Source organism: Toxorhynchites rutilus, chromosome 2 (assembly GCF_029784135.1).
Source record: "Toxorhynchites rutilus septentrionalis strain SRP chromosome 2, ASM2978413v1, whole genome shotgun sequence".
NCBI classification, from domain to species: domain Eukaryota; kingdom Metazoa; phylum Arthropoda; class Insecta; order Diptera; family Culicidae; genus Toxorhynchites; species Toxorhynchites rutilus.
The window spans coordinates 232,820,265-232,838,838 of NC_073745.1; the positions used below are offsets into that span (position 1 = coordinate 232,820,265).

An 18,574-nucleotide genomic window follows, 5' to 3' on the forward strand; every position below is an offset into this window, starting at 1 on the left:
AACCACTAGAATTGATTATTTTTTCAGAATGCCACAAACGGTACCAAGGCCTGCCGGCTCAATCACTCCGTCCGGTTCGAAGCATATTAAGAAGATAGTGATGACGAAAAACCGACTACCCGGCAGTAGTCCCAGTGCAGGAGAGAATGTTATCTCAAAAATTAGTTCTGTAAATAGCTTCGGTAGTAATAGCAATAGCAGTAGCGGCAATAACCGACACATCATCACCTCGGCCGATGGTGTAAAACGGCTGCGAACGGCCACCGGTATGGAGATAATCTCAAAACTGCCCACTAAAATACCACAGGATACCGTAGTTTCGGTAGAGGGTAGTGCTGTGGCAAGCGGTCTGATAACATCTACTCAACGCAGCGGCATTGTTCCGATCGCAACGGTAACCACAAATCAACAGCAGCAGCAACAGCAGCGGGGGGTAAGTAGCAATACGAATTTTTCTTCCAATTATGCAACCAACGGGGGCAACAACAGTACTACTGCTTCGATGAGTTTTGGAGAATTGGAGCGGCAATTTCTCGAGGTGAAAAAGCAAACCGACGATCTGCGGAAACAATTCGAGCTGTCGCAAAAGCAAAACGAAGAGTACAGGGCCCGAGTGGAAAAGCTCGAGAAGGAGGTGCAAACGCTGAAACAGAGTAGTAGTAATAATCTTAACAATTTCATAGAGATAGTCTAAAAGCTTAGGTGAGGATCGTAGAGATTATTTATTTGTATAATGATGCGCAAACTGATCGGTTGTATAAGAATTTATTTTATTGCTTATATAAACGCTAGAATGCTCTCGGGAAAAAGAAACATAATCCGTGAGTACGGTTGGTCTTCTATTGTAGTTGATCGAACGGTTAAGGAAAAGACAGGATAACTAAAAAGTTTCACATAATGCGACTATTGGTTTTATTAAGTCATGAGAAACAACGGTATGGTGACTAGTTTGTATCTAATACAAATATATTCCATCGAGATAAGTCCTTGAAAATTGTGACAAAATTGTATTTATCGTTGGACTTTTGTTGTTGAACACACTTTTGAACGTCAGACTCAGGCGAGGGGTGTTAGAGCTTCGAACACAAAAAATAGAATCCCAGTAAGTTTAACCAATCAAAATTTTTGGGTTTTTCCTAGACTGGTTCCAACACATTCAGCTCAGTGAATCAATATTTTGTTCAGCAAAAAGCATTTATTTTCGCACTATGAATAAATTTTTCGAGTATATTTTTTGTGTATAAACAAAATTCAGACAGTGTAACTACCAATCGGTTTTGTAAATGGTTTTAAAAATGTCTTCCATTTTTCTAGACTTATGGACAATCTTTTTTGATTAACAAAATAAACTGGAACGATTTAATTATGGTTTTATTATCAACTAGTGGAACAGTAATGTCATAGTTTCTACATGTACCTTTTTACAATCCGCTCTCTAATTAACTGAATCGTTCTTTGTTTGTTGACTAAGGTCTATGTTTAGTTAGATTGGACCTATTTTTCAAGGTAGAAAAGGCGTATCATTTCATAGGGATAGATTAGGCGTTGTGTATTGTCACCAAGGTTAGCTAGCATCTAGTGTTCGAGCGTGTACCCTTATTATTTCCGGTTTTGGGATTTTTTGAAACCAAGAATCTGTAGATACAGATTACAGATATTTTGAGTTTCATACAAAATATACAGAATTTTTGAAATAACGTTTCTACATTAGTCGTGGCTTGATGTCAATAAAACGCTAATATAAAAATATTAACATTCGAATCAGTCTGAATTGTCTTAATTTTTCATTTTCGATCTAGGGCGAAAAGATGCAAAAACTTGCGTCATCGGTTAGCGTTCAACAAACAAATAACACTGTTTATCTTATCCGCACTAAAGAACAGTGAAGGGGAATTCCAAAAGTATGCTCAGACTTTCGTGAAAATTCATGCTCTGAAATTGCTTGTTTCAATCATTGCAAAAATTTCAAAGAACAATGGATACGTTTTGACGTAGGATTACGTTTTCGGGAGTACCTTCTATATGTACAAATAAAAAAACTAGATATCGGTCGCCAAACGAAAATTGTTTAATTTTGAGCTCTTTTTACTCAGACATTTGATGATGATTTGATATTTTTCCCCAATCGATTCTGACATTCCCTAACAATATATTGTAATATAATGATGAATTTCCAATACTTCAAATAGCGTTGAAACAGAGTTTCGAATTTCCCATATATTTGTGTACCCCGCAAGGCATTTTGCGCTTTGCGGTCTACTAATTTATATTTACTTTTCGTACAACCTAAAGTGAAAATAAAAGTACAACTCAATCCAGGAAATATTGAAGCTCTCAATCCATTGAAAATACTGAATTCGTCTGCAAAAAGATGTTTTTCACAGAAATTTATCGATAAATGTAACCATACACTCTGTCCAGCTTCTATAAGACCAGGTGATGATCCTGCTGCTTTGTGTCATTGTAAACAAACAATGCTTCAATTTATATTCTAGTGTGTAGGTATTGGTGACTACCATACACTGCATGATTTTAATATGGGTATGTGCAAGTGCTGAATGTAAACGAATGTTTTTGTACTTTTCAAGTGTTAAGTTTCTATAAGACCAGTTTCATTTTCCGTTGTTTCAGTTGTTTCGATCAATAAATCTGGAAAATGCCGCAGAAAATTACTCACGGAGAGAGAAGAAAGACAAATCGATGCATTTTACAAAGACAATATTGATATCAGAGTAAATACTCGTCGGATTGGATGATTCCATCAAGTAGTGCTCAAATAATCCTTGAGGAGAGCTTCATGTAAATCGAAGCACTATGATCGGGATAAGCGGGAAACAGCTAGAACAGCTTCGATTATCTCAAAATCGCTTATGCAAATAAAGCAATATTTCAATTTAAATTTTACTCGGGTGACAATTCTTCAAGTTTAGATAAAAAATCCTCACATAAAGAAGGCTTAAAAGGTTAAAGCTCCTCATCTTACACCATCTCACATCGGAAGACGTCTGAGTTTTGCCAAATCTCACATGAACCAACGATGGGACATGGTATATTGTGACAAAGAATGTTTCCAAAAGAATACATTTTTCTATTACCATAACGAAAAGTTCTTCAATGTATAGGTTATCTTCACTGACGAAAAAAGTTCAATTTGGATGGTACTGATGGTTTCAACGTGATTTACGGAAGAAGGAACAATATTTTTCAACCAGGAATTTTGGTGGAGGCTCGTGCATGGTTTGGGCGGGATTCTGTGCAAGCGGAAAACTCATGATAGCTTTCACATCATTCATAGATTACATATATGTTCTGGAATCCTCTCTCCTACCGTTTTTGCGTGGATATCGTCACAAAAAACTCACATTCTGACAAAACAAAGTTACTATTCATACCAGCAAGGAAACTATACAATGGATTAAGAACTAAAAACTTTTTTTTTTTGGACTGGCCGGCTCGCTCTTCAAACTTGAATCCTGTTGAAAATCTTAGGGAGATCCTTGTCCGCAGAATCTACACTGAGGAAAAACGGTACACCGCCTTTGAAGAACTCAAGGTCACGATTTCGGAAACATGGAAAAATATCAAGAAATCCGTTCAGCAGAATTTGGTAAATAGTATTCCAACACGAATTTTCCAGATTATTAGCCGAAATGGTAAATTTGCAAATTATTGAGGTGTAAATCAGCTGATCGCTTTGAATTTTTCACTGATAATACTTATGAATTTTGAAATGGTCTTATAGAAACTGGACAGCTAAAATTATCATATTGAGGCACAATCAATAAACAAACAACTCTTTTGAACGAAATTGACGTTAAATATACTTTATTCTAAGCATTCAGCAATGTATTGCTGATATTTTTTTTATCCAAAATATATATTTTTATTAAGGCTCATATGGCGTCAACCTGACGGGGCCGGGAGTTCAATATTTCGACAATGTTTGCCTTATAACTATGTTAGTAATATGTAACCGATTACTCGCGGTTGGCTCGAGGTTAGTATTACAAGTGTTTTCGTAATTGTGATGTTGCTGTCACCAATGCTCTGTACCTGTGCCCGACACGGGATACTTCCTTTTGAGATGCAGCTGACCATTAATCAGCAACGCCCCCTAGTCTGTACCCCATATCTAGCGTGGTGCGTCTTCTCGACTCGAGGAATCCAGGATAGAATGGTCACTAGCCGGCGCAAACATCAGCTCGTGTAGAGTTGTCATGAGCGGTACAACCTTTGGCTCTTGTTGAATGATCAGTGGACTGCACAACCTTTGGCCCGTGTATCTGTAAAGAGTGTGTGTATGTATTGCCGCGACTAAGTAAAAGTTTATAGATCGGATAGGAGGGATATGAAACAGGGACACAACGAAGGAAACATCATTAAACGTTGACATCGGCGTTTCTGAGGAACAGGTATAGATGAAGCAGAAGATCAGGATCACGGCTACCTAAGATATCCCGGACGGGGATATCCGATTGTCTGCCTTTTGCTCTCAGTGCTCTAGAGAGCTGAGAGCGAGCAGCATGGAACCGGATACACGACCAGACAATATGCTCGATGTCGTGGTAGCCATTGCCACAATCACAAAGATTGTTTGCTGCGAGCCCAATGCGATAGAGATGCGCGTTTAGGTTGTAGTGATTGGACATAAGCCGAGATATCACGCGAATGAAATCACGACCTACATTCAATCCCTTAAACCAAGCTTTCGTCGAAACCTTAGGGATAATCGTGTGTAACCAGCGACCGAACTCACTCCACATGCGCTGCCAACTAACGAGTGTGTCCTGACGAGGAATGTGAAAAAAATCGTTATAAGCAATTTGCCTTTCAAAAAGTGTGCCTTCTGAAGCGCCCACCTTAGCTAGCGAGTCCGCTTTCTCATTCCCCGGAATCGAGCAATGAGAGGGAACCCATGCTAAGGTAATCTTGAATAATTTTTCGACCAAAACACTCAATAGATGTCTTATTCTTGTTAGGAAATAAGATGAGCGTTTATCAACTTTCATTGAACGAATTGCCTCTATTGAGCTGAGACTGTCTGAAAAAATAAAATAATGGTCGATGGGCAATGTTTCAATGATCCCTAGTGCGTAGTATATCGCACCCAGTTCAGCAACATATACGGAACAAGGATCTTTGAGTTTGAAAGAGGCACTGGAATTTTCATTGAAGATGCCGAAGCCAGTGGACCCGTTTATGAATGAACCGTCAGTAAAGAACATTTTATCAGATCTAACTTTCCCATATTCTGCCGAAAATATCGGCGGAATAGAATCGGAGCGTAGTTGATCTGGGATTCCATGGATTTTTTGTCGATTTTTTGTAGGCCCATAAAACTGTATCGAGAAGATTTCAAGCTGCCATGATTGAAAAACATGTGCTTTTCTGAGAGTAAATTGTACAGGAAATTATTCAGAATTGGCGAAAGTCCACGATTATGAAGTTTCTCTGAGAGAATTTCCATGGAAACTGAATCAAATGCCCCTTTGATATCGAGAAAAACGGAAGCAATTTGTTCTTTACGAGCAAATGCGATTTGGATTTCAGAAGATAGCAGCGCGAGACAATCGTTCGTCCCTTTACCTCGACGGAAGCCAAACTGCGTATTTGACAGCAAATTGTTCGCTTCAACCCACTTGTCCAAACGAAGTAGAATCATTTTCTCTAACAATTTACGAATACAGGATAACATTGCAATCGGCCTATACGAGTTGTGATCGCAAGCCGGCTTGTTGGGTTTTCGTATGGCTATCACTCTCACTTGCCTCCAGTCATGTGGGACAATATTCAGCTCCAGAAACTTGTTGAACAAGCTCAGCAAACGCTGTTTCGCCAAGTCGGGAAGATTCTTCAACAAGTTGAATTTAATCTTGTCCGACCCCGGAGCTGAATTGTTACATGAGAGGAGGGCAATTGAGAATTCTACCATCGAAAAATTCTCATAGTCGCATTGGAGCGGAATGTCGCGTACGACGCTTTGTGCAGGAACGGAATCGGGACAAACCTTTCTTGCAAATTTGAAAATCCAACGGTCAGAGTATTCCTCACTTTCATTTGTATGGTTCCAGCCACGCATTCTCCTAGCCGTATTCCAAAGAGTGCTCATAGCTGTCTCCCTTGACAAACCATTGACGAACTTCCGCCAATATCCACGCTTTTTTGCTTTAATCAGACCTTTTAGTTTGGGCTCTAGAGCTTGGTACTTTCGAAACCATTCCACTAATCCAGTTTTCCTTAATTTTTTGAAAGCGGATGATTTTTCAAGGTAGACCTTTGAACACTCCTTGTCTCACCAAAGTGATGGAGGACGACGTCGGAAAGTGGTAGCAGGAACACGTTTCTTTTGAGCTTGAAGTGCGCTTTCGTAAATCAAACTCGATATAAAGTTATACTCTTCGAGTGGAGGAAGTTCATGCATTGAAACAAGTGCTTCAGATATTATTTCTGCAAATTTTCTCCAGTCAATATTTTTCGTGAGGTCATACGCAATATCGACTGACTCACGAGAACCTGATTCATTGGCGATCTATAAAATTATTCGCAGGTGATCACTACCGTGGGGATCTTGGATTACCTTCCACGTGCATTCCAGGGATAACGAAGAAGAGCAAAGTGATATGTCTAGCATACTTGCCCGTGCAGGAGGGTTGGCTATCCTAGTTGCTTCCCCTGTATTTAAAACTGTCATGTTGAAGTTGTCGCACAGATCATAAATCAACGTGGCACGGCTGTCATCGTAGTGTGACCCTCATGCTGTTCCATGGGAGTTGAGGTCACCTAAGATTAGCCGCGGCTCCGGCAATGCCTTGATGATATCAAAAAACTGAAGGCGGCCGACCATGGTTCTTGGAGGAATATACATCGAGGCAATGCAGTAGTCTTTGCCATTGATTTGTGTCTGGCAAGCGACAACTTCAATGCCTGTCATCGATGGGAGAGTGACTCTAGAAGGAGTGACATTTTTTTATCCCCAATAGTACGCCACCAAACGAGTCATTTCGATCGAGGCGAATAATGTAATCTTCAAATTGCTGATATTGTTGAAATTCTAACTGTTTGCGTTGCAACGAAATAGAATCGGGGTGGTCTTATAGCAGCTGGACATAATGTAGTAATCATCACATTTGAACAGGAGACCATTGAACAAATTTCAATTTACCTACCAAGCAAAACAAAAATTAACTGAAACAGCGCTTCACACGTTAATTTCAAAAATAGAGAAGTCTTTCGAAGCTTTTCTTGAAATTGAGGGAGTAGTTGACAATGCATCCCACAACTCTATAAATAAAGCTATGAAAAAATGTAGTTTTGACATGGGCATCTCCAACTGAATACATGCCTTGCTAACCAACCGATTATTAACAGCTAAATTTGAAGTATCTATACTAACAACTAAAACAACTAGAGGTTGCCCTCAAGAAGGAGTTCTGTCTCCTCTGTTGTGGTCCCTAGTTGTCGACGATCTTCTTAATAACCTATCTAATTCAGGATACGAAGTCATTGGTTTTGCTGATGACATAATCATCTTAGTGAGGGGTAAATGTGAGTATAGTATTTCCAATAGAATGAAAACAGCCACCATTTAAAACTTAACTACACACTCAAATGGTGCAATTTGGACTTAGTGTTAATCCTTCAAAATAAGTCACAGTTCCATTTATCAGAAGGAGAAAACATAAGATTCTATCTCTTAGATTGAGAGATGTATAATTGGAGCTTTCAAAACGAACCAAATATTTAGGTGTCATGCTTGACCAAAAACTAAATTGGAACGACCAACTGGAGTATGCAATATCTAAAGCCCAGACTACTCTCTGGTGTTGTAGTAGTAAATTCGAGAGAAAGTGGGGACCAAAACCGAGAATGGTTCACTGGATTTACTCGGCAATTGTAAAATCAGACTAACATATGCTTCGCTAGTGTGGTGGCCTCAAACTACACAAATATCAGCTCAGGAAAAGCTCGATAATATACAACGTCTGGCAAGCTTATCAATAACTGGAGCAATGCCCAGCGCATCCTCCGAAGCCCTAGATGCTCTTTTATACCTTCTATCCTTGCCCCAATATGTGCAACTTGAAGCGGAAAAAGGTGCTCTTAAACAAATAAAACATTTTCTAGAAGGGGATCTCACAGGGCATTTACAGATCCTGAAAGATTTTCAACTGAACAGTATAGTAAGCATGAATGAAGACTGAATGGAAACAAAGACTTATTTCAGTATTCCCTTTCAAAGTGATTGAATTCGATCGCAACGAATGGTAAGAAGGTGGTTCCAAAACTCGTCCAGGATCACTCGTGTTTTATACCGATGGATCTAAAATTGATAAATCTATCTGGTAGCTGAATAATCATGACTGTGAACAATTTATATAGAATAAACTGGTTCTATTTAATAAATATTTACGGTCAAAAGTAGGCTGGAGAAGTTTAATGATTTTTGTTATTTTAATTCAATTGAAAAACTCAGTTGGCGCTTACGTCAACTATGCATATTTGGGCAGTATAGGAGGTAATGAAAAAGCTGATCTCTTAGCAAAATTAGGATCTTCAACTAAATTCGTAGGGCCTGAGCCATTTTGTGGATTATCTACATCATACATGAAATCTGAGCTGAAAACCTGGGAAATATCAATGATTGAAGCAAACTGGAGAGCTCTATCAACACCAAGACAATCCAAATTATTCATTACACCTTGTAACAGAATAACACGCAACCTACTCAACTTGAATAAGGTATATTTGAGTACATTAACCGGTCTATTGACCGGGTTAATGTACTCAAATGTGTCCACTGGTATCACCTTAAAAAAATCGGAAAACTGGCAGATGATAACTGTCGTTTCTGCAATTTTGAAGCTGAAATTTCGGACATTTACTGTGTCAATGCAGTACACTAAAACTGGAGTACACTACAAAAGATCAAACTAATGGTCGCATTGGTACAATAGCAGTTTCAATACCTCCCCATGATCATGAGAGATCTCATTTGAATAAAAACAAAAAACGAGCGACCCGGAACTGGAAACGAAAAAAATCGAGTTTACAGGGGAATCGTTAGCTGATGTGTAGAATAGCCTAGCGATCGATAGATATCCCGTCAAAGCAGAATATATTAAGTCCGCAAACTCCCAAATCGATGAAGCAGAAATAGTACGATACGAGGTATGGCTATTAAATAACGAGATTGGGCGCCTGGAGGTGGGGGGAAAAACGAATAGTGCGTTCGGTAGCTTGAAGTGTCTGCTATAAACGTACGAAAACACGTTTTTGTCACTATAGTAGTTTGCGAGCAACAGTGGTTTGAATGGACGTGGTTTGTAGTACGCGTCGGAAATCATTTGTGACGAAAAACACGAACAACAACGCACCTGCCCCTTAACTGTCGCTGTCGGGGAAGCAATTTTTAGCCGATAAGGGCATTCCAGTGCTCGAACATGCCCCGTACACGCCAGATCTAGCCCCATTCGACTTTTTTTTCTATTCCCCAGGATCAAATCCGTGTTGAAAGGTACTCGCTTTCAGTCCGTAGAAGAGGCGAAGGAAAAAGCGACGCGGGTTTTGAACGCCATCACAAAAAAAGAGTTTCAGCACTGCTTCGAACAATGGAAAAAATGTATGGAAAGGTGTGTGAGGAGCCAAGGGGAGCATATCGTTGTTCTATGAACTTGTCGAAAGTTCTTCCGAAGTCACTATCTGCATATAAGAAACTTTTGTATGAACATTTGAGTCCGACCTGGGCAGATGTCTAATTTTTTTACGTTCATATTTTCATTGCTTAAAAACAGGAAGTAGGTTATATCTGTGGTATAAACGCAAGGTTGACGTAGGACTATCGTGGGTTTAGTGATCATTTATTTGAAGTTGCATCTAAATCAATCTTCAATGAATGGAGGCGAACTGGCGTAGTGGTAGCATCCATACCTCTCACGCTAAAGGTCACGAGTTCAATTCTAACTCCCGACATTCTTCCAAATATGGAATTAAAGTGACGAACCAGCCAAATGTGTTGAAAGTCACTATAATACAGATAAAAAAAATCTTCAATGAATGGATGAATGAATATGGGGAAATTCAAAAACGAGAACGTTACGATGGAGGCACCAGGTTTTGAGCGGCAATAGCTCTTTTTAGACTGAACGAAGTGACATGATTTATTCGAAAGATAAAATGTCTACGAATTATTTGCCTTGAAAGCAAACTTTTGCTAGAGTCGAGTAAATTGAAGAAGTTTCAAGCCTCTGTAATTCTAGACAACAACAAATTATTGAAACTATTAAAATCTATAACTATGGGTACCTGCTTCGAATTTCATCTCTGTAGTGATTAACATGCGGGTGATGGAAGACACGGCTAGCAAAGCAAGATAGTCGTTCGCTTTGTGCACGACCTCGTAGAACAACTTGTATGTAGCGAAGCCAAACATTCAGCAGAAGAAAAAATTACGCAAACTGGAGTAATACTCATTCTCCGCTCACTCATGTTGGTCCAATACATGATACATTGCTTGTCATTACCTCTCAAACTCTTATCTTCCTTTGTGTGTGATATAATTTGTAAACCATTTTCAATAGACAAAATATCTGTCAATTCCAATCAGTCTACATTATTTTGTGGCAGAATGAGACCTCCCTCAAAACACCCATTTTGAGAAATTATTCAGTGAACATCGTTTGCCGACGAGCGTCGAGCGGGAATGAATTGTCTTTCTCAAAATTCATTTTGTACCCCTAATAAGTTTCCGAAAGACGTAATTTTACGTTGATCGAACTTGATCGAAGAAATAAGAAAGAGAATCTATTTGATCACAGTATTTGAAAAACTCTTTTGCTTTAAAGAAATTTCGAATTCCGGGAAAAACTATTTGACATTTGATTTGCTGCAAACATAACTGAATTTCTCGTGTTGTGCTTGATAATGTTTAGTTTTTTCGTAGCTGCTGCTTATTTATTTGCTCCGACGTTTTCGGCTTCTGTGCAGCGATTTCTGGAAATCTAGTTGACTTTTTGCTTTCGGGCAGCCGCTGGTCGCCTTCTTCACAGCAGCAAGATTGAGTTTTATTTTTTGGGGCAGCGGTTGTTTTCTTCTCTCTGGTAGCAGTGGGGAAGCAGCGGTAGATGCTTGAACGAACGAAGTTAGCTTCGCCACATTAATATTGTAACAGCGGTAACATGCTCCAACTGGTGTACAATTATAACTGAGTGAATTCCAGAGCGGGCACAAAATTATGTACATATTTGTACACATTTTAGCGTTACGTTATTTGTGTACCATGCCTAACAATGTAAACTCTCATTACACCTCAATGAAGCATAGCATTTTCGCTACGGTGTATATACTTACTTTGTGGAGGCTATCTGGCGTAGTGGTAACATCCATACCTCTCACGCTCAAGATCACGAGTTCAATTCTCACTCCTGATATTCTTCCAAAAATGGAAGCAAAAGTGACGAACCAGCCAAAAGTGTTGAAAATCACTATAATGCAGAAAAAAATATGCTTACTTTACTTGGATACCACCAATATTCTCGCATCATTGACAACTGGATCAATCAATGATTCTAATGCTAAGGTAGAACTTCAAAACTGGACTTAGGAAATCAATATAGATATCAATACAAACTTTCTGAGATAAAACAAAGATGAGAAGATTTTCAAACCAAAAACACATATTTTGTTATGGCAACCCTGGTTGTTAGAGTGGTGAAAAGTACCCGGAACCATTAATGATTAACACCTTCTATTTTCACTGGTAAAATGTGAAAATAATAACAAACATTAAAAGCTAGTTTTCCCCGGCGATATTATCCTTGTCTAAAACATTGCCTCTGATGGGTCGTCATAATTATTCAAATATCGCGTGCAGATAGCGTGAGTGTACCCTTTCGAGTCTCTCAATCGACAGTCAGTTTTTTCATTGCAAAATTTTTGACACTACCAACGTACTCAATGGGCTTGATTCTCGAATACACTTCACGGTGGAAACGAAATAAACGGCACGCCATTGAACTACGTTTTACGAGTTAGTGAAGTGTCGAAAATAATAATTTTCAGGCAGAATGAGCACTTTTCAAATAAAAAATCATTGATGAAAATTAACTTCTTCGTTTCAAACTGGTGTTCAATGTGAATGGAAAACTTTGTTTTCTTCATGTGGTGTAATAATCATGTGGTATAATAATTTCATCTGAAGATTTTTGTATGAGATTTGAATTTGATATTATAATGATAAGTTTTAGTAGGAAACTAATTTCGTATCCAGATTTCGACACCGTACCGTTGTCATCGCGGATACATTTCATTTCGTTTCCACCGTGAAGTGTATTCCAGAATTAGGCTCAATATCATATCCCATATAGTAGAGACGTGTATTGACTATGATATTTCTAATAAAATTTCTACCAACGTTCAACCGTTTAAACCAGGCTCTCGTCGAAACATTGGGAATGATAAGTGCTATCGACAAATGTAGAACAATTCTTAATATGCATCGACTCACCTTCTTCTTTATTGGCACTAACGTTCCTAGTGGAACTTCGCCGTCTTAACGTAGTATTACTTGCGTCATTTTTATTAATACTTTGTTGAGATTTCAATGCCAAATAATACGCTTCGAAAGTATTCTAGCTGGTATGCTATAGAATACGCGTGACCACCGTGCAAATCGGAAGAAATTTCTTTGACGAAAAATCCCCCTTCCAAAACGGGACCACATCAACCATTTAATTTCAGCAGCGTCCCGAGTCATTTTGGCACTCCTGACAATTGCCCAATATTTTTCGATAGGGCGGAATTGGGGGTAATTGGGAGGATTGAGGTCATTTCAATGCTATCGATCTCTTTGTCACGATACTACTGAAGCACCAGCTGTAAATTCCTTGCCAAATCAAGTACTTCCTGACAAATTTATCAGCGAAAACCAACTTAAATTTGTTGGGGACATCTTCTCTGGCCAGTTGTCTAGGTCAGTTGCTCCCCAATAGGAAGTATCCCGTGTCGTCCACACATACAGAGCACTGGAGACTGCAACATCCCAATTATGAGAATCTTTGTAATACTAACCTCGAGTAATCGGTTACATATTACTAATGCGGGCGCTACACGATTCGTCCAACGTTTCACTCGAATGTTGGACTCAAACATTTGACTCGATGAATCGACAAATGTTGTGACGAATGTGCTGCTACACGGTGAAGTGAATGTTCGATTCAATGCAATCGGTCCAAACAATCGGCGAGTATTTGGATCAAATGTTTATTGTTTTTATTTACCATCAAAATCTTTAGGAAACTGGATGACGATGCGAGTATAGAAATTGCTGCCGTAGCAATTGTACTGATATCGGGCTGTAAATTAAAAATGCTTGAAATCAACATTATTAAACTGCAATATTTTGCCGTATATTTTGAATTTTATGAACCAATTTCATAGTTCCTTCATCTAAAACTTGTAAACAAACCAATCTGTCAAAGATAGATTCGGACGAATCGTGTAGCGGTGTATCGAATGTCATCGAGTGTCGAATCAACGAATGACAAAAATTCTTTGACTCGTGCCACTCGCGTTGGAAGGTAATCCACAACGAACGGATTTCCATCCAACGCGAAAATTCGACGCTCGACATTGGAGGTTCGTAGTTTGCCAGTCGACTACACGATGCGTCGAATCATCGAGCGTCCAGCATTCGAGGGTGTTCGTAGCATCGTGTAGCGCTGGCTTAACATAGTCGTAGGCCAAAAATTGTCAAAATATTGAACTCCCGGCCCCGTCAGGCTAACGCCATATGTGCCTTAATAAAATATATATTTTGGAAAAAAAAAATCTTCTCTGGCAGTGGCCTTATAGAATTTCAGGCCTGGGAGCTGTTCAAAATCCATCTTCACATACGTTTCGCCGTAGTTCGTCAAACTTTGTGGTACAACTTTCGAGCACTTCTTTTGACTACCAAATTTTTTAGTGCCCTGTTTGGTTGCTTGCAGGCACGGAAATTACGACAACCCTCTCGGATACGGATACTCCGAATGGTATTTGGTTGTTTCTGGCGATTTCGTAGTCCGAGAGTCTCGGGTTTGGCTTAATTGTTCTCAATGCCTTCAACCTTAGCTTCCGATCGTAAGTTCGACTACGACGCGTCCCCTGATCACCTTTTCCAAGACAAAATGGATCAACGTGAAATTTTTACCATCGAAAGATAGATATCAGATACGCCTACTACGACCGCTGCTATAAAATGAACAATGATTCCGGATTCTAACTAAACCAAACCTTATTCAGCAAGAGTCCCCTGTTAACCGTGGAATTCGCGTCCAATCAACTAAAGACGACGAATGTCGTTTTAAAAATGAATCACGCAATGGAAACACTACATTTCAGATAACGTAATCAACCATTTAATACCAACTATGATTTGTCCAAGTGTAACGTAACCTAACCTATTGTCTCTTTAGCATGTTCAAGCAAGTGCAATAAATGAAACCTGAAACATCGTAAAGAATGAACCGGACACTAATTAGTTGAAAATCTTTTTAAGACGCATTTACAACCCGCTCAGTTTCCCACCTTTCTGGCGCTCTGTGCGATTGTAGAAATTTACCTACAAAGTGCAAAGTATCTTACCATGGAATTGTTTATAACTTCAACCTGATATGCAATGTTGTTTCATGATTGCAAAAAAAATGACCGTTCACAAAACACAATTCTTTTTTCGTTTGGATAGTAAAACTAATAAATTGTACACTACCTCGGAAATACAAAAAAAAAACAATTGTTCAAGTTTGTTAATAATGATTATATCGGTTGCAAATGATAACTATTTGAGAGAGATAGAAACGCTGAAAGATACCGGAGTAAACCGAAAAAACAAACGCTTTATGAAAAAGATGAAACAGTTTAGAATAACAAATTTAAGAAGAAAAAACTGCAAAAATCAATCGTTTTTTAGGTTTTCTTTTGAAGGTGTAAATATGGTTAACAAAAACTGTTTAGCTTTTAAGATGATTATATATTATATATATTTCTAAAGAAAGTCGCGCTAAAATCGAGAAAAATGAATAAAATTAATTATAGCAAAGTCAACTAGACAATCATCAACGTTCGGAAATATGAGAAACGTCCACAACGCCCACGATTACGAATCGCCTTCCTGCGCTGGAATGCCGGTCTTTTCTCTGATCCAATCCGCGAATTCAGTGACTCTACCGAAGGCAACTGGGAGCATTTTTTGGCAACCAATGACATGACCGAAACTCACCACCCCTATGAGCGTTTTGTCGTCCTTCAGCACCAGCGGACCTCCGGAGTCTCCGTTACACGTCGATTGCTGTGTATCACCCTTGCAGCACAGTGTTGTTGGTTTTATCGTACTCATCCCATAGAACAACTTGCACTCCGTGTTTCGAATCACTGTAAGTTGGGTATATTGCAATTTGTCCGCCGCTCCGCCCCAGTCGTTTTCTTTGCCCCAACCACTAACAATGGCTTGTCGCCGATTGTAGTCATCGTGGCCGGAGGGGAGTTTCACCGGTTGAATTCGATCACTGAGCTGCACTTTCTGTGGAAGCCTTATTAGAGCAATATCGTTTGTCGCGGATCCCGCCTGATATTGCTCGTGTCGTGTGTACTCCGTAGAATTCATAACCACCCGCTCGTCGTTCCCTTGATCCTTGAAATCAACCGCGCCCAAAGTTACCTCAAAAGAGCTGGCATTTTCTACACAATGTCCTGCGGTCAGAACCCACTCATCGCTCAGAAGACTTCCTCCGCAAAGCGCGTTGCCTCTGGGTGTTGCTATTTTCAGCATAGCCTGATAGGGAAACTGACCAAGTTCGGCATCCTTGCCGTTGATGATGCGAGGTTGTCCAGGAGATTCGGAAACAGCGAATGCAATTAGACATGCAACTACCAAAACATACAATAGAATCATGTTCGCCGTCTCAGATTCGACTTAATGGTTTGAAGTTTGCTGCAATACTATCGTTGCAACGCATTTACACGCGAGTTCATATCAGTTTGAGCATTTGTGACACCCGAAAGAACCAAGCATTTTTAATTGCGAGACTATCTTGGTAGTATTTGATTGGAAAATTCTATCGAAACGTACTACGTACCTATTTCAGGTGTTATCAATTTCCCGTGCTGTTAATTGCTAATGTGAAAATTTATAAGTGTACTGTTGTTAACGGTGGTGTGCTTGCTATTTTTCTATTAGGCTTTTTAATGTTCAGTACCGATAGCGGCCCGAATCTATGAATGGAGTTTAATACCCGAATACACATCGCTCACTACTTCAACGTGAAGGAAACAGGTAATCAATTCATTCCAGCTAATTGCTTTGAGCACCATACTTTTTATAGTAATACTAGCTGACCCGGTAAACTTCGTCCTGCCCAGAAGGGATTTTTGTTATGAATACTTTCAAACATTCACGTTTTCTTAATAAGCGAACGTTCAACGTTCTAATTGATCCTTTATAATTGCCTATTAGTATAAATTTGCTAGTACTTCTACCGAAACTCGCCATTTGAGCATTCGTCAATACACCAGACGACATGGATATAATTGAACCTTCTCAACCTCTTCTAACAGCTGACCCTCATCATAAGCCGTTCATCGTTTTGCTTGGCGTTCGCAGCGGTGAGTTACAAAACAACACAAACCGATATGACGACTATGAACTTCAGACGCTGTAACTTCGAGTCATTAAATAACGCTATTGCTTCTCTCCATTGGCAAGCCACCTTGGTAACTCGGTAGATTCAGTTGTATCAACCTTCTACGGTAAACTATTTGAAGTATTCGATGTGCATGTCCCGCGTGTACGACGTAAGCCTGACGTATCAATGCGAAAGCCCTGGTGGACTGCTGATCTTCGTCATATGAGGAATGTGCTTCTGAATACAAGAAAACGCTATTTCAAGTCGAGAACCACGGCTGACTGTATCACCCTTCGTAACATAGAAATAGCATACACGGATCTTCTCGCTGAAGCCCACAGAATATATATGCACAGAGTTCAGCAGAATCTGAAGCAAAATCTGGCATTCTTCTGGAAGTATATGAGGTTACTGAAAACGAATACAAGGATACCACCCAATATGGAATTCAACGGATCAACTACTAGTTCGGCTAGCGATGCAGCCCATCTCTTCGCCAACTTCTTCCAGAGTGTTTTTAGCACAGCGATGCCCGAGATGTATCCAGGATGATTTCGGCATATTCCAACGTACGACATAAATGTTCCCTCAATCACATTTTCACTCGAGGTAGTCCGAAAAGCGCTCGAGAATATTGATGTGTCCAAGGGAGCTGAAGTTGATGGACTGCCACCGCTACTTCTCAAGCGTTGTGCCTCCTCATTGGCTTTTCCTGTTGCTTGTCTATTCAATAGGTCACTCGTTGAGAAGACATTTCTGAAGGTTTGGAAAGCAGCTCGAATTGTTCCGATCCACAAATCGGGCAGTACTCATCGCGTCGAAAATTACCGTGGAATATCGATCCTATGCTCACTTCGCAAGGCTTTTGAAACCATGAATCATACTGTATAGAGCTGCGCCCTCGCTGATATCAGAAGAACAACACGGATTTGTACAGCACAGATCAACCACAACATACCTAATCTGTTACACTCGCGTTCTATTTGATGAAGTCCAGAACAGGAACCAGGTTCCAAAGCGTTCGACACTATTCCGCATGAGTACTTAATTGGAAAAATGAAACACATGGGATTTCCAGAACACATAACTGGGTGGCTACACCCTGCAGTGTGCATCAACTCAGTTTGTTCCGAAAAGTTTCCCATTACGTCTGGCTTTCTGTGAAAGTTGGAAACAAAAACAAAAAAGTAATCTACAAAGAGCAGCTCGATTTGGGTCAATTTTCATACATTCACACATACATCCGTCATTTTTAGAGCTTAAGCTTGAGCCTGAGCTTGAGTAGACTGTACACTTCGTAGTTGCTCTCCGTGATGTAAATTTTCGTCTGCAGAAAATAAGAAAATAATACCGATCGCTTTAGACCGCGCGTTTTTTGATGTTTCATTCCACTCTATCCCACATGTAAACAACCCAGCACAAGGTTGCCAGATATGATAACATATCTTCATTTTGTAAACAATTGAATTGTGAGATCGTTTTAATCTGTGAACATGGTAAATGGAAAGCCCTTAACGTAACGTTTTCATTATATACATTATGTAAATAGAATAAAGTTATATAATTCATCGAACAAAATGAAAATAATAATTAAACAACTCAATATTTTTTTTCGTTCGATGAGTTCGATTGTGAAGATATTTATGAAAATAGTTTGGCAACCGCCACTTGCGTTCAATCGCGGCAAAACACTCCACATACGATTTCGCCGCATTGAAATCGCGTTCACTATGTCAGGTCCGGGCGGTTTGCATTTTATTTCCACTGTCGTAAACAAAAGAGCTTTACCGCAAACAATTCCGCGCCCGCGCCCGCGTCGCATCACATTTACTATGTCCTCGGCCTAAGACTTACGATTATGCGTGCGAGTACAGAAGAGTTAACCCAGTTAACCAGAGTTGCCCACTAACCACGTTTGC

General features: G+C 39.6%; 2 protein-coding genes across 4 annotated transcripts in view; one reads left to right on the forward strand and one right to left on the reverse strand.

Moving 5' to 3' along the window:
* The window catches only part of LOC129764643 (GA-binding protein subunit beta-2), a 36,298-nt gene extending 21,229 nt beyond the window's left edge, over positions 1–15,069 (forward strand). The window contains exon 7 of the mRNA XM_055763921.1: positions 28–15,069. Within this exon, the coding sequence (XP_055619896.1) occupies positions 28–694 (667 nt within the window). The 3' untranslated portion in view covers positions 695–15,069. The remainder of the gene's footprint in view (positions 1–27) is intronic.
* On the reverse strand, positions 15,033–18,032 carry LOC129764644 (collagenase-like). Of its 3 annotated transcripts, none has more exons than XM_055763922.1 (2): positions 17,897–18,032; positions 15,033–17,813 (listed from the first exon to the last, which is right to left on the reverse strand). In XM_055763922.1, exon 2 carries the CDS (start codon positions 15,923–15,925, stop codon positions 15,131–15,133), a length of 795 nt encoding a protein of 264 aa, XP_055619897.1. In that variant the 5' UTR covers positions 15,926–17,813; positions 17,897–18,032; the 3' UTR covers positions 15,033–15,130. The 3 variants fall into 3 exon arrangements, with proteins under 3 accessions (XP_055619897.1, XP_055619898.1, XP_055619899.1); XM_055763923.1 differs by having other exon boundaries at positions 17,885–18,024; XM_055763924.1 differs by having other exon boundaries at positions 15,033–17,847; positions 17,897–17,981.
* Between the last annotated feature and the right edge of the window lie 542 nt (positions 18,033–18,574).

Excerpts from the sequence above, each read along its gene's own strand:
- LOC129764644 (XM_055763922.1), bottom strand. The coding sequence starts at position 15,925 with ATGATTCTATTGTATGTTTTGGTAGTTGCATGTCTAATTGCATTCGCT.